General features: G+C 42.3%; 1 protein-coding gene across 1 annotated transcript; it reads left to right on the top strand.

The window, feature by feature from the left end:
- Positions 1 to 4,784: 4,784 nt before the first annotated feature.
- Positions 4,785 to 8,040, top strand: nr4a2a (nuclear receptor subfamily 4, group A, member 2a; the record flags this gene model as incomplete). The annotated part of the gene is made up of 6 exons (XM_084443624.1): positions 4,785 to 5,654; positions 6,252 to 6,381; positions 6,577 to 6,740; positions 7,128 to 7,330; positions 7,486 to 7,664; positions 7,784 to 8,040. The coding sequence occupies 6 exons, from the start codon at positions 4,785 to 4,787 to the stop codon at positions 8,038 to 8,040; spliced, it is 1,803 nt and encodes a 600-aa protein (XP_084299750.1).
- Positions 8,041 to 15,203: the final 7,163 nt, after the last annotated feature.

Raw genomic sequence — 15,203 nt, 5'->3', positions numbered from 1 at the left:
GTCTCTAAACTCAATGGTCTCACTCAGTATGACGACACAGGGACTGGCTTACACATATGACAGCCATGACCAGCTTAGCTAGGACCAAGCTGGCAAGATACGAGCTAGCTATCCACCCAGCTCTGTTTCAGCCTTATCAGTTGTTTCAACAACTGTATGTGTGCATTGACTTTCTAAACATCATCATCGTCATCACCCATATTCTTATGATGTGATGTGTTAGAACAGCTCAAACCTTGCAGGCTAGCTATACTTTATTATCTGGCTAGCTTGCTTGCTAAGATGAAAACACAAGTCCCCATGTATTCAAAATATATCTTCTTGAGCTGTCTCAGCTGGTCAAATGTAGGGTGGCTAGTTAACTAGCTAGCAGGCAAGCTAAATGTCAGAGACCTCGAGCTGTTTTTTCTTTTCTTTTTTTTTCCTTTTTTTTTTTTAAATATCAGAAATGGATTCAGCATCCTCAATACCCCCCAAAGCCACTCTAATATTGTCCAAATTGGCTCAGCAGTTACTGAAATATTGTCCATATAAGCAGTTGTGCTAATTAATGTTTTTTTTTGCCAATCAATTTTGCAAATTGCCCATGCAAGTTAGCATCTGGCAGTTTGTGTGGGGACCCATACATTTCTAACTTAAAACTTTGGGGTACTCAAAATGTCCAGGTTCATAACAGGGTTCAATGGGCTGGCAAATAGACTAACTTGGCAGCCAGGAGGGGAGGCTTCTGGTTATAACAACAACCAGGCAGCCGAAGCAGGCCGTATAAAACGTGATGGACATCGGAAGCCACGAATCAGAAGATCCGACTCTTGTCAAATCAACTTGACAGCATGTATTTACGTTCTTGAAGTGATTGTTTATGAACCTACGCAATACAATGCATCAGGCTGACCCTTCAGAAAGTAACAAAGCAAATAGCACTGGTTGTCTTTGCCTTCGGCTGAAGCAGACCTTGTCAGGGACAACCGTGCCCTATCTACCAAAAGAGCCCAAGGCATAATTCCACTGGGTATTTTAAAGTTGCCTGGCTCCAGCCCCTGAATCTTCGAATTTTCGAAAGGCTCTCATCCAGAGTGATTTCTCGGGTTGGGATTCCAACTAGGCCAATCAGTGTCCTTTGCATGCGGTGACGGAATAAAACTGTGTGACGTGATCATTAGGGAAAGAACTAATTGCTGAGGACTCCTTCGGCAATGCCCATCTCGGAAAATGGCTGCTTGTTCAGACTGAATAATGAAATGGCAATTCAGTCTGAGTGGCTAGTTCTCAAGCACTTTCAATGTGCACTTTCATTTTTTTTGCATAATATAGCATAGGCTATGGACCCTAACGTGACAAACAAAATTACAAACTAACATAGCTTCTAAACTGACTATCAATTGTAAATCTCCACAATTGCTAGAGCTGATAAAATCTAGTTACAATGAATCCTTTACAGATCTCTCTCTCTCTGGCCCCTCTCTCACTCACTCACTCACTCCCATCCCCCCCCCTCTCTCTCTCTCTCTCTCTCTCTCTCACACACACACACACGCGCACACAAATAGTGAGTGAGTGAGTGAGTGAGAGAGAGAGAGAGAGAGAGAGAGAGAGAGAGAGAGAGAGAAAGAGAGAGAGAAAGAGAGAGATTGGCTATGTGTCAGTCTAAATTCCATTGAACATGTTAAATATATAATCTTTAGGAAACAACCCTGATAGGATTACTCCCAGCTCCCCAATTTCAAATTATTGTCAATTAATTGTGCATATAAATGAGGCACTTAATTATTCTACAGTAAAATGGGCAATTAAACTGCTAATTGTGTTTTCATTCTCATCTTTAATTGGTAAATGGATAACAGTAGATTAAGGCCATCAAATGGCCGGTGTTCTTAGTGTAGGCCTAACTGACTCTTTCAGTGTAGAGGTGATCAAATTGGTAAGTGTTCAAATCTTTGTATAAAATTAAAATATATTGATTTGAACTTTATTTTAAGAATATGAGTTGCAGTTTGAGCTGAGCAAAACCAACATTTAGTTCTTTATAAGAAATCTGACCACAATAATGGACATGCTTTCCCTGTTTAAGAAAAGATTATGCAGTCTGACATCACTGACCTGTATTTAGACGAATGGAGCAGACCAATGGCTAATAAGATGAAAGTCCAGTCTGAAAAGAAAACTATTTCATGGTTATATACTGTAAGGCTTTGTCTTCTTTATACAGCAGAAACAATTGTATATTAATTTGATATACATAACCTTCTATAGTGATAGACATCCGAAGTGCTCGATAGTCAGAGGTTGACATAAGGGACTGGCTGATCTATGGGAGATGAGCAATAGTGTCCTCTAGAGGTGAGTAGAATCATGAATTGTTGTTCGAGTTTTTTCCCACTTATGTCCTGTCTCATACTATCTCACTCCCATGACAGCATGAGAATGGGATACACATTTAACAGATATTTTCCTCACTTATAAGGTAGATGTTGGCTAACAGGTATCTGCCTCTGTAATGCACAGCCTAACTATGGATCAGTTTAGAGTTAACAGAAATTTTGTCTATAACAGTTTTTTGTGGACGTGGTTTGGGTCTTACTGGATAAATATGTGTGTGTGTGTGTGTGTGTGTGTGTGTGTGTGTGTGTGTGTGTGTGTGTGTGTGTGTGTGTGTGTGTGTGTGTGCGTGCGTGTGTGTTGTTTTTGTAAAGATCTAGTTTTAGATTATTAGACTAATACTATAGCAGTACAAGAACAATAGGGCCTAGACTATTTCTGGACTGTTGGCTGCGTCAAGGTCTGCGTTTTCTGCGTCACTCCCCATTCTACCTCCCCCTATCGCGTTTCCCTCTCGCGGGACTAAATTGGCTCACCCATGACAACTGACTATACCCTGCAGTAATGAGCCCTTCTCTGTCCATGGCTCACACTGGAGAAACGACTGAGGTCTTTTGAATAGGTACAGTAGGCCCTCCACACGCCCAAACGATTATGAACTCTATATTTGGAGTCCAATTGAAATAGGCAACGTTCTTTTGAAAGATAACACCGAATAATATTGACCCATGGTCCATTATCTAACCAAACATGTGTAGGTGGGCTAGCACTCGCGAGGCCACTCCACCGCGGGCTGAATGTAGTGCGCTCTTGAAAAAATAAACAACCACATTACTTTAATAGTATTCAGTAATCTCTCAAACTTACAAAAACTCAAACCTGTCAAATCAAATTTGCGTATAATGTCACATGATATAGCCTACCCTAACTGTATTCTACGTATGTAGACTATATTGGGAACGTAGTGCGTCCACAGGCCCCTGAACACCTGAACGCTACTCCAACAACATGACACCTGCCTGAGACCTACAGTAGGCTACCAGGTCATGCGCACGAAGGACAGGTGAGAGGCAATACAATGACTGGCATGCAAGATGTGTCATGTGTGATTTCATGGCAACGGATGTATGCTTTTGTCACCTCGAGTTCCACCTCTTGACAATAGTTTATACTTTACTGTTTAGTTTTCATGTACCTTCCGTGTGGAGAGACATGGGGGTATATTTAACATACAGACTACATAGGCGACAGACTCCTCGGCATCTCACTGTGGACGATGTTCCCAAACGGATTGGTTCATGTCACTATCGACGCAGATGACGTTCTGCTGTGAAACACGTGGGCCGCGGTGCCCAGAGCTCACATAAACAAAGGCACATTGGGCTGACTGGGTAGTCGATGCTTGTGTCGCGCTCAGTGCTCAGAGAGACAGAGAGAGTCACGCCGATTGCTTGGTATTGTAGGCTACATCCTCGCTCAAGGTCTGGAGCTTTTACACAAATTGATAAACACTATCTACATGCTTAATGCATGGATGTCAACCGTTTCTGATGTGAACGAAGGTGAGTTTTTATTTATTTATTTGGTTTTGATTTAGGCTATTTGAATCTGAATTTGAGCCGTGCCAGCTTGGTTTTAGAGGCAGTTTCTACAGCAGTTTAAATGTCGTACTCCTTTGTTAATACGTGTTACAGTGTTGGGTATGTGTGGATTCAGAATTAGCAGAGCTTTTACAATCACGGTATTTATGGTGGGAGAAGTTGCGATGAAAGCGAAAGTCTTTAGCTAGCAATTGCGCGCGCGATGGTCCGTTATTCGCAACAGAGCAAACTTCCAGTAGCCTGTCTGCTGGCGACTTAAGAAAACGTTCTTTCAGCAAGCTTATTATTTAAATACAGTTTTTCTGCATTGGCATTGGCTACCTTTTGTCATAGACTAAATTGAGGATGTTATAATGTTTACTTACAGCCTAATGCTGGACAAGTGGATATTGTGCGTAATTGACTCTGATTCATGGAGATTTGGGGGATTCATTTTCTTATGGCATTGCATTTTCAAGGAATATAAGTCAAAGTTATCTATTTCATTAGGGGAAGATTCCAGAAAAGAGACGCTTTCTTGAATCCTGCCCCCCTTCCCCAAAGAACTTCTGGAAACATTACCCATTTCAAGTGTCACCGAAAAACAGTCACAAGATTTAAGGTATGAGACATTATTCTTATATCCTCACACAATAAACATCGCATCGTGTTTATCCCAATATTGCTCCCCCTTGAAGGCAAATGGAACTGAACTTGAATCTGTTAAGAATCACTGTTAATTGATAATGAATAGGCTACACCCTGAGCATTAATTATGTAACCTATGAATGATATGTCAATATTCAGAATATTTTCTGTTGATCCGTTATTTATGTTATTTATGAACGTTATGAAAATAACAGAATTGTGCCTCCGTTCCCAGCCATGCCCTGCGTTCAGGCTCAGTATGGGTCATCGCCTCAAGGAGCCAGTCCTGCTTCCCAGAGCTACAGCTACCACACCGCTGGAGAGTACAGCTGCGACTTCTTAACACCCGAGTTTGTTAAGTTTAGTATGGACCTGACCAACACTGAAATCTCGGCCACCACTTCTCTCCCTAGTTTCAGCACGTTCATGGACAACTATAACACTAGTTACGACGTCAAACCGCCGTGTCTGTATCAAATGCCCCATTCTGGAGAGCAGTCATCTATCAAGGTGGAGGACGTCCCGATGCACAGCTACCATCAGCAGGGTCATTTGCCGCCTCAGTCGGAAGAAATGATGACTCACTCCGGGCCCATGTACTTCAAACCGTCCTCCCCTCACGCCCCGAGTACGCCAAACTTCCAGGTTCCGCCCAACCACATGTGGGAGGACCCTGGGTCCCTCCACAGCTTCCACCAGAACTATGTGGCGGCCACCACTCACATGATAGAGCAGCGCAAGAACCCGGTGTCGAGGCTTTCGCTGTTCTCCTTCAAACAGTCCCCCCCAGGCACCCCCGTGTCGAGTTGCCAGATGCGATTCGATGGCCCTCTGCATGTTTCCATGAACCACGACAACCCGGGCGTACACCGCGGCTTGGACAGCCAGAGCTTCGCGGTGCCCAGTGCCATAAGGAAACAGGCTGGTCTGGCCTTCCCTCACTCCCTTCAGCTCGGCCATGCGCACCAGCTGATGGACAGCCAAGTTCCATCGCCCCCGTCCCGAGGATCTCCGTCAAACGAGGGTCTGTGCGCCGTGTGTGGGGACAACGCGGCGTGCCAGCATTACGGAGTGCGAACCTGCGAGGGCTGCAAAGGATTCTTTAAGGTAGGCTCTCGTTAACTGCAAGTTGTTACTGTTGTTTGTTTGTTTGTTTGTTTGTTTGCTTGCCTGCATGCTGCTGTTGTTGTTGTTGTTATCAATAATTGCCGTTTGCATTGTGGCATTGTTTATTAGCCGACAGGCACATTTAAACAGGCCCATTATTGTCAACGTGTTCTTTATCATTTGTGAAGCTTGTAAATAGTGGTAGGCCTTGTTGAATTCAATTCTAACAATTGTAATCACATAAATCCATATAAACTGTACATCATATTGTGTCATTTTACATGGTGGTCATTGTGAAATATTTTATAGGGGTATCTGGTGTGGATTAAGCACGAACCCCGATTGAAAAATCTAATCTTACCTCTCTAAATAGAGCTGGTCTCAAAGGGACGGAAACATATGAATGACCACGGATTTGTGTTTACGGAATGTCTACCCCCCCCCATCCCCCAGTTCCTCGCATATAACAGCTCAAGCCGAACAGTTAAACAATATCACTCATCTTCTAGAGCGCAGACTGAATTTGTGGGAACTTTGGAGTAGCCAATGTTACCCGCGCTTATGCGTTTTAAGAGTCTGTTATTTTCTTATTTACAGCGGACTGTTCAGAAAAATGCCAAATACGTGTGTTTGGCGAATAAAAACTGCCCTGTGGATAAACGCCGAAGAAACCGTTGCCAATACTGCCGTTTTCAGAAGTGCCTTGTTGTCGGAATGGTCAAAGAAGGTAAGATCATTCGCTATATTGCGGGCACTTATGACCATGCCATGCAGACATGCTGGCATCAGCTGTGCGTAAAGCTGTGCATTTGACACACGCGTCTGTCATTCATTCTAGGTGTAATTCGGACAGATTGATTTTTTACGCGCGAGGACTAACGTATTATGTGGCCTTTCTGTTCTTTTCTTTCTCCTGACACAGTCGTCCGGACAGCTAGTTTGAAGGGTCGAAGAGGCCGTCTGCCCTCAAAACCCAAAAGCCCGCAGGATCCCTCACCACCCTCGCCGCCCGTTAGCCTGATCAGCGCACTAGTCAGGGCCCATGTGGACTCCAACCCCTCCATGTCTGCCTTGGACTACTCCAGAGTGAGTAGAGAGGATAAAACATGATATTGCTAATTGTATAAACACAACTTTTCACTTTCAGATGATTTATGATATCATCAGAGTGCGAACAATGCATGTGTTATACAACTATAGGCCTCTGCGATGTAGCCTATAGGCCTAGTTGTGCCTTCTCGCAATTTATGGACATTAAAAAGTTTTGTGCGAGACATCATGAATTCCCAACTTTGTCCGTCTTTTAAGGTGGCATATTTTACTAAGTAAATTGCTTTGGAATGGAGAACTCAATAAAAAGAGACATGAATTTAATAGTATAAAGGCACTCCCCCTCCTAGAAATAGGCTTTGCAATTTCACGGGTTATATATTTTAAAGGACCTCATTAAGCCCTGTTTAAATTAAATTCCAGTTTCAGGCTAACCCTGACTACCAGATGACTGGAGACGACACCCAGCACATCCAGCAGTTCTACGATCTCCTGACGGGCTCCATGGAGATCATCCGGGGATGGGCCGAGAAGATCCCCGGCTTTCCTGATCTACCGAAGCAGGATCAAGATCTCCTCTTCGAATCAGCCTTCCTGGAACTGTTCGTTCTGCGTCTCGCATACAGGTAAGCCGCGTAATTATGAAATAACCTCGCCTAATGAAGATAAGCCCCTCCAAGCTCCGCTGCTCCCGGTTTTATTAGCTACCCAATAATTAGGATCCTCTTAAATCTCCATTTATTGCTTAAGGTAATTAATGACGCTTTGTTATTAATTGCAGGTCCAACCCAGTGGAAGGCAAACTCATATTTTGCAACGGTGTGGTCTTGCACAGGCTGCAGTGCGTGCGTGGATTCGGGGAATGGATAGACTCGATTGCGGAGTTTTCGTCCAACCTGCAGAGCATGAGTATAGACATATCAGCATTCTCCTGCATCGCGGCCCTGGCCATGGTTACAGGTGCGTAATTAGCCCCGAAGTGATGACAACAGGCCCAGATAGTCCACAGTCAGACTTGAATTAGTATTGTATTATTCGAGCTTTATCGTAATTATAGTTGTGCTATATTCACATTACAGAGCGACACGGGCTGAAGGAACCCAAGAGAGTTGAAGATCTTCAAAACAAGATAGTGAACTGCCTAAAAGACCAAGTGACATTCAATGGCGGAGGCTTGAATCGCCCGAACTACTTGTCAAAACTTTTGGGGAAGCTCCCGGAGCTCCGCACGCTGTGCACACAAGGCCTACAGCGCATCTTCTACTTAAAACTCGAAGACCTAGTTCCTCCGCCAGCAATAATTGACAAACTTTTCCTCGACACTCTACCTTTTTAAATTGACACTTGACTTTTGACGAGACCTCAAAGAACTTCCACAGGCTCAGTTTGAGTCAGCCTGACAGATTTTTAAGATTTTATCTCTGAATAACTATACGGCAAGCGTCGTATAGCCTAATAGAACATCTATGCCCCAATACGGATCCGAGATAGATACAAAGAAGAGAGAGAGGGAGAGGAATTTGAATTCCCTGTTTGATTTTCCCTTCATGTAATCCCATGAATTGTTGTGAGTAAATGAACGGCCCCTCCCCGGGTTAAACTCCTCTCTATGGACAAAGTTAAATCTGTTTTGCAACTTATAGCCGACTCCTTCTTGTTTACTTAACAGCTCCATTATCTGCTCCACTGATAATGCATACTCAGATGTAATATATTCCATTTATATATATACACATATATGATAGATTATGTGATGCCTCCAATGCGTCAATTTATAACACGTGTAAAAAGTTTGTTACAATGACAAGGTTCCATTTTTGTTTTATGACTCGTGCCTATGTGTTTCTGTCAGGATCCCAAGGGTTGAAAGTATTCAGAAAAGACAACGCATGTTGTAGGTTTTTATAGGCACTTGCTGTCGAGGTGATGCTGTCTATATTATACATTATATTCCGGACACTATGTAGTCTGCTAGATTTGATAAAGATTCGTAGCATTGGCACACCTTTTATGTACGACGCATATGTGGAAAAGTATCTCCATCTGTATAGACAACGAGGGACCCATGGTGTTTGTAAAACTGTCAGACATTCCTTGTTTGTATGTGTTGTAAGTATTGTTGCTGTTGAATATAAACGTTTCTATATATTTATTATTTCTGTTGCCAAAAGCTAAATTAAGCATGGTGCAATTTAAATTATTTAAAACCATCAGAATTACTGCTGAGCACGTTCTCTATGTTCTATGTCTTATAGACGTCTAGATAGTTATAATTTAACACATCTGAAAATGAAGAACTTCTCCTATATAAAACGTTCCTGAGTGTGCGGTACATCCTTTACCGTGGTGTATTATTAGACTATTGCAATGCATTTGGTGCCGAATTCCAAAAGTTTAGAGAAAAAGAGATATTTAATGTTTACAAATAAAACTTTTAAATCAAATTTCCTTGCAAAATAATTTCTTAACTGATTTTATCTAATAAATACAAGTAGCCTACATCTGAACGACACAAATTTAATGTCTAAAAATCAGAAACCTGTTGTGTCTATTGAGTGTGATTAGCCTATACAGTCAAACAATCAAACACAAGCCTATAGATGGTAAATTTCTGTTACAATATTGCACTAGTAGTTTTATATGAGATATTTTTATTCAAACATTTTTGAGAAGGAAGAAATTGTCACAAAGCGGCCATGTGACTCAAATTTTAAATATGTTTAATGGGACAAATTAGTCGCCTCATTCATTAATGAAGGCAACGGTTTAACATTCATCTAGGCTACATCTCCGGTCGAATGGCGACTGCAATTCTCACAAGAGTCAGTATCCTAGAATGGTAGGAGATCAAATCTAAATTCCCTGTAGATTGCTCTTACGTTAAAGTCATTGCTAAAATTAAGGATATTGAATTCTACCTATATTGAAGGGGAAATTATCTGGACCGAGAAGGACAGTCAGACTAACATTTCTTTATTAGTTAGGCTAATTGCTGTCTATTTCTATAAAATGATAGAAACCCTAACCCATTACCCAAAATAACCTAAGCCTTTTTCACTATACTGGAGATCCAACCAGAAACCACTTATTTATCCTGCTTTTCGATTTCAAGAGAGTGCAGAATCATTTTCTTCAAAAAATAATATAGCCTATTCTAATATAGGCTAGATATAGGCAATGCTTGAACTGAATATTTGATCGTCGTTGGATGGAAATTAGGACTGCAAGAATAGCCTATATTATTATTTAGATAGGCTAGGCTAAATATACTTAGTACTTGTCATGAATTTAATAATTAATTTGATTATTAGGCCTATATCATTGTCTTTGAATGTGATAGCCTATACATGTATAATAGCCTACATTACGAGATGCGCTAATATAACTTGATAATGTAAACTAAGACGGACCGACAAGAACAGGTGCAGCCTATTCACATCATAAATATAATCTGCTCTGAACTTTGAGCAGGTATTATTGTCCAAAATGGTTGCATAATTCGCAGAAAAACAAAGATTATGCAAATGGATTAAAAGTGGATTAAAAGTGTAGATTAAAAGTGTAAAAAAAATAAAAGGACAAACTTTGACGACAGGGATGCTATCGAAAAGAGACTGCTGCACTGAAGAATGTTGGAACATTTCCCAGCAGCCTCTTACCTGGGGGCATGGGCCTATACACGGAGCACTGATGCTAATTTGCCCTCTTACCTGGGGGCACGGGCATATAGTGAGCACTGGTGCCAAGCTGCGGAAACCAAACACTGAGCACCAAACGCGTGCTCAGTGCACGCGGATTTATTCAGTTCATGCCTGGAGATTCCCCAATCCATAGGCTACATATGAAAAAAAAGAGAAAGTCCTACAGTATTGTTGGTTTTCACTTGCAGTTTAGACGCTCAGATTACAAGAACATTGGACAAGTAAAAAACAGGGATATAACACATTGGACAATGATTAGCAAGTTTTGTGATGTGGTCAAATGCGTTTCTGGGTTTTCTACTTGGTTACTGTAGCCTATGCAATAGCCTTAGCCTACTGTATAGCCAGTCCCCGGGGTTTAGGATTGGGAGCTGAGAGCCTAATAATGACTTCCACGATGTTTATATTTTTTCTACCTTAACATTTATAGACCAGCCTAACACAATTTTATGAGGCAACTTCTCATATTTTCTCATATTTTGTGCATTTGTTCAACAACGTGTTTTCATAGCCCTTCTGTCTCACACAAGCATATCGCTTCTGCAGTAATTACTTAGCCTAACTATAGCAACTTTTTATTCTCGATGCATTTTAGAACCGAGACAGGCAGCTGAAGAGCATCCCTTTGGTGCCGTATGGATTCTGAGTACACCGTCAAATTCCCTTCACATCAATGTCTCCCAAAAGAAACGTGACGTCAGCCTCGGAGGCAATGTCTGAGACCTCTATCTGCAGTGATACGAGACGGATCATATGACCGACGTGGCAGCAGCAGCTTCGTTTGAAAGTCCTAGCAGAAGGCTATAAATTGTCTAAATAATTATATCTTTACTGCAAAGTGCTAATTGTAAAACAAATTGGGATTCCATTCAGAATCGGTTTGCTGACATTTAACAGATCTGTTGAAAGGGTGCTTTGCAATGTCATGACACAAATTAATTTCTGTTGACTCAAACTATAGTTTGGTTTGAATTTCTCCACACAATAAAATATGACATATGTATATAGCAAACACTCATGACAGTGGTTGTGTATTAATATACATGTTAGGGTTAGGGTGGAGTCAAAAGTCATATATGTCACAGTTTAATTGCCCCACGCGCGACATCAATGGAAGGCTTTACGTCCTCACAGAAAGCTTCAGATTTTAATAATCCGACATGATTTGGATTGGGTCGGAACAGGGAAATAAAGAAAGTGAATGTAGCGGGTTGGGTCATTAAAGTAAGCTACCAACAGTCTTCTGCCAAGTCCCTCAGAGTAGAAATAAACACGAAGCCGGTAGAGTAGCAGAAATAGCTCTCTACCCATGGTACCCGGAGGTCTGCCGCTAAGTGCTTGCACAGGTAGCGAGAAAGCCTCCAAATTATAATGGTCACATCCGCAGAGTGCTAGTTCACAGCCAGGGCTAGCATTAACTCATTCTGGCCTGTGAGGCATGCCCGTCAACTAACACTCTCACTTGTGAGCAGTATTCTCTCATATATCCCGGCAATGCATTCTTTCTCGTTAGCTATCGCTGCTGTTACAGCTGCATAACTGTATACCTGATCTATACCTGATCAAATGCGACCGTTTGACGTGTTAGCATGTGGCATCACAGCAGTCACATTCGTGTGCATGCACAATATAATCAGAAACCTAGCTGGCCATGGATATTACTGCAGTAAAGTATGGAACAGAGCTGACAGGCCCATTTTCTCCATAATGTGAAGTTCAGAAACCTAATAATCTCTTCCCCCAGGTTGTTCCAAGCCTGTGCCCTATAAGAGCTAACATTAGACCACTCTAGAATAGATGCAATTTCTAGTCCTGTTCTGCTTGGCTAAACCTCTCTGATATTTTGGGTTCAGTTTTAATTTGACGAACTGACCCAAATATTACTCATCTTGACCCCTGACCTCTGATGAATCCTGTAAAAGAGTGATAGGAGAGGGTTCTGTGGACCTCCCCTCCAGATGAACTCTGAGGTGAGGGCACTGTGCCAGCCTCAGTCTCCTTAAGAACAACAGTGTAACCAGACCCATTGTGACAGTAACACACATGCGCGTGTGCGCACGCGCACACACACACACACACACACACACACACACACACACACACACACACACGATATGCAGCGAGCAGCAACTTCAAGAATACAGTTTTAGTGTATTAGCCTACATCTGGGTGATCAGGATTTGGGTTGGTAGGATATACAGCATGTAAAAAAAACAATGCAGACATCATTGAAGTAGAAAGAATTCAAATGTTTAATCAGATTCAACAAGACTACCATATATAAATATTATACGTACTGTTTATTGTTGGTCATGCAGGGATTGATTCCTCAGAGATATCAAGTACATATAATTTGTACTGCTCTAAAAGTGGTTGAAATACTTTTAGTGGGAATAGTTATTTTGGGGCACTGACATTGCTAGTCAGAATCTCATTAGAAGTTGAGCTTGTGGACAAAGATGTCCGCTTGAAAAATACATGGGTGGAGATTCCATAATAAGATCACAGTAAACCATCATCATTTAATTTCTGAGTAAAAATGTTTTATGTAGCCCATCCTACTCACGAAAGTAGTTTATTGCACTGTTCTGTTTGTGAGCGGTCCTCTATAACTTTGCATTCATGTCTTGCTATTTTCTAGGGTGTAATCCACTTACAGTAGATATATTATGTGTCCATGTCTTCATTGGTCTCTGGTCCTCGTCCCGTTGTCTCCACTAGCCTGTTGATCAGAGTCCTTTCAGATTCAAGGACTTACCGCTGGGCTGTGATGGCCACTGGCCCCTCTCATGACATACTACAATCCATCCATAAAATTATATACTTACACTGTACTGTACATCCGGAAAATGTGAATAGCCTGACACGGTACTACTCTCCGTGCCTCATTCTCTAGACCCCGGAGAGGAGAGGAGAGAGAACAGCATCCTGGGCCCTCCTGTCTGGAGCAGCCCAGCTGTATCACTCATAGAGACTAAACAGACAATCAATTCAGCAGCCATGTATATCGAATGAGGGGAAGCGACAAGCTGTGAATGATGAGAACCCCAAAATCAAAGGCCTCTCTCCCGCCCGTCCTAATGGGCATTACCAAACAGGACAGGCCTGGAGAAATCAGGCTAATCATCTGCAAAGATCCCTTCAAAGAAGATTGACTGGACGTGGTGATGGCCAGTCAGATCTCTCATAAATATTTACTTCATATTAAACAGCTATGGCGCTAGCCTGTTACTGCACATTGATTTCTGATGGATGTCGTCAAATTATTGTTTCTTGTGTGGTCAGCACAGCAAAATCCATTAATGCAACGCTCGAACCCAGGCTCAATTGTGCTTGCCGAAAGGGAATTATTAATGTAATGAGATTTGACACCTGAAAGTAGATTTCATACAGTGTTGAAGATGGCTGAGATGAGTCTTAATATCATATGACGAACATACTGCACAGCTCCTGTGAACAACATATCATAATTAGAAAGCACTGTAAACAGAACACCCACACATCAGTGAATTAGCTCTTGTATAGAAGTTTCCAGATGCATCCAGCAGCCGTATTGAACACATGAACTGTGACCTTATTGACTAAATAAAATGGGAAATGTCCTTTATGGAAAGAGTTAATGTTTCCTACGGCAGACATGTTTCCGATTCAATTAGTTTTAATGAAGCCAGTGCTCACTGGTTACTGAGGTAGAGAAGGCAGACATAAATGGCTGATGGTAACAGAGGGCATATATTAAGGAGGCGAGTGTGTTTCTAAGTGGTGAAGAATGCCTCTGCCTGGCAGAGAGAGAGAGAGAGAGAGAGAGAGAGAGAGAGAGAGAGAGAGAGTGGCACTGGATGGCTTCAGCCTCAAATGGTGCATTGAATCTCTGGGGGCAAAGCCAGAGGAGGAATAAGTACAAGGTACATGTCTGATATCAGTCAGATCAATGTGAAATCCCAAATCCAGTGTCTAGAACCAACAACTTTGTACATTTGTTTTATGTATTCAATATTATGTCAAAAAAAACAAAAAAAAAACAAAATGACACTAATAGCAAGTTCATGACCTAATTTCGGTGAGGTGAAATGTTTTCAGAGCAGACCCCTGTGTACCCCTCAGATCCTGGTGATTATACTGAATGCATGACTGCCCCCCCCCCTCCCCCTCCCCCGATGTCATCATGCAGAATGTCAGAGCGCTTAGATGCACTGGCTCGCCACCAACAACAATCTGCCCTCAACCTGCCTCAACACTTCCGTTCTCTCCTCCCGTTTCCATGTGAAGTGAAACACATCGAACACATCCATGCACATGTAATGTGGTCATGTTTTCAAGGCGGTCGTGTGTGTGTGTGTGTGTGTGCGTGTGTGTGTGACTTTGATTCAGAGACTGGTTGGTCCTAAACAGAGGTGACTTCTGTACGTACAGTAGAGGACATGTGACACCCCTGCAGAGAGAGAGACACTCTGGGAATGAAGACAAAATAAGAGAGACTGACCTGACCCCCCCCCCCCCACACACACACACACACACACACACACACGCACACACACAGACTCACAGAACATGTATGGGATCCTTGATGTCGACTCACCCTGAACCCAATGTTACGGTGGTGATATGAATAAAGGGTCATTCTGTGAAAAGCCACCATATTCTTAGTATTCAGGCCTGAGCTCGGAATGGCCGTGCTGTGCTGTGATCAGCCTGTGATCAGCCTGTGATCGTGCCTGTGATCGTGCCTGTGATCAGCCTATGATCAGCCTGTGATCAGCCTGTGATCAGCTTGTGATCAGCCTGTGATCGTGCCTGT

Source organism: Borostomias antarcticus (genome assembly GCF_949987555.1).
Source record: "Borostomias antarcticus genome assembly, chromosome: 9".
Classification (NCBI taxonomy): domain Eukaryota; kingdom Metazoa; phylum Chordata; class Actinopteri; order Stomiiformes; family Stomiidae; genus Borostomias; species Borostomias antarcticus.
Note: the sequence above shows the minus strand (reverse complement) of the source record. Positions and strands in the feature narration are given on the sequence as shown.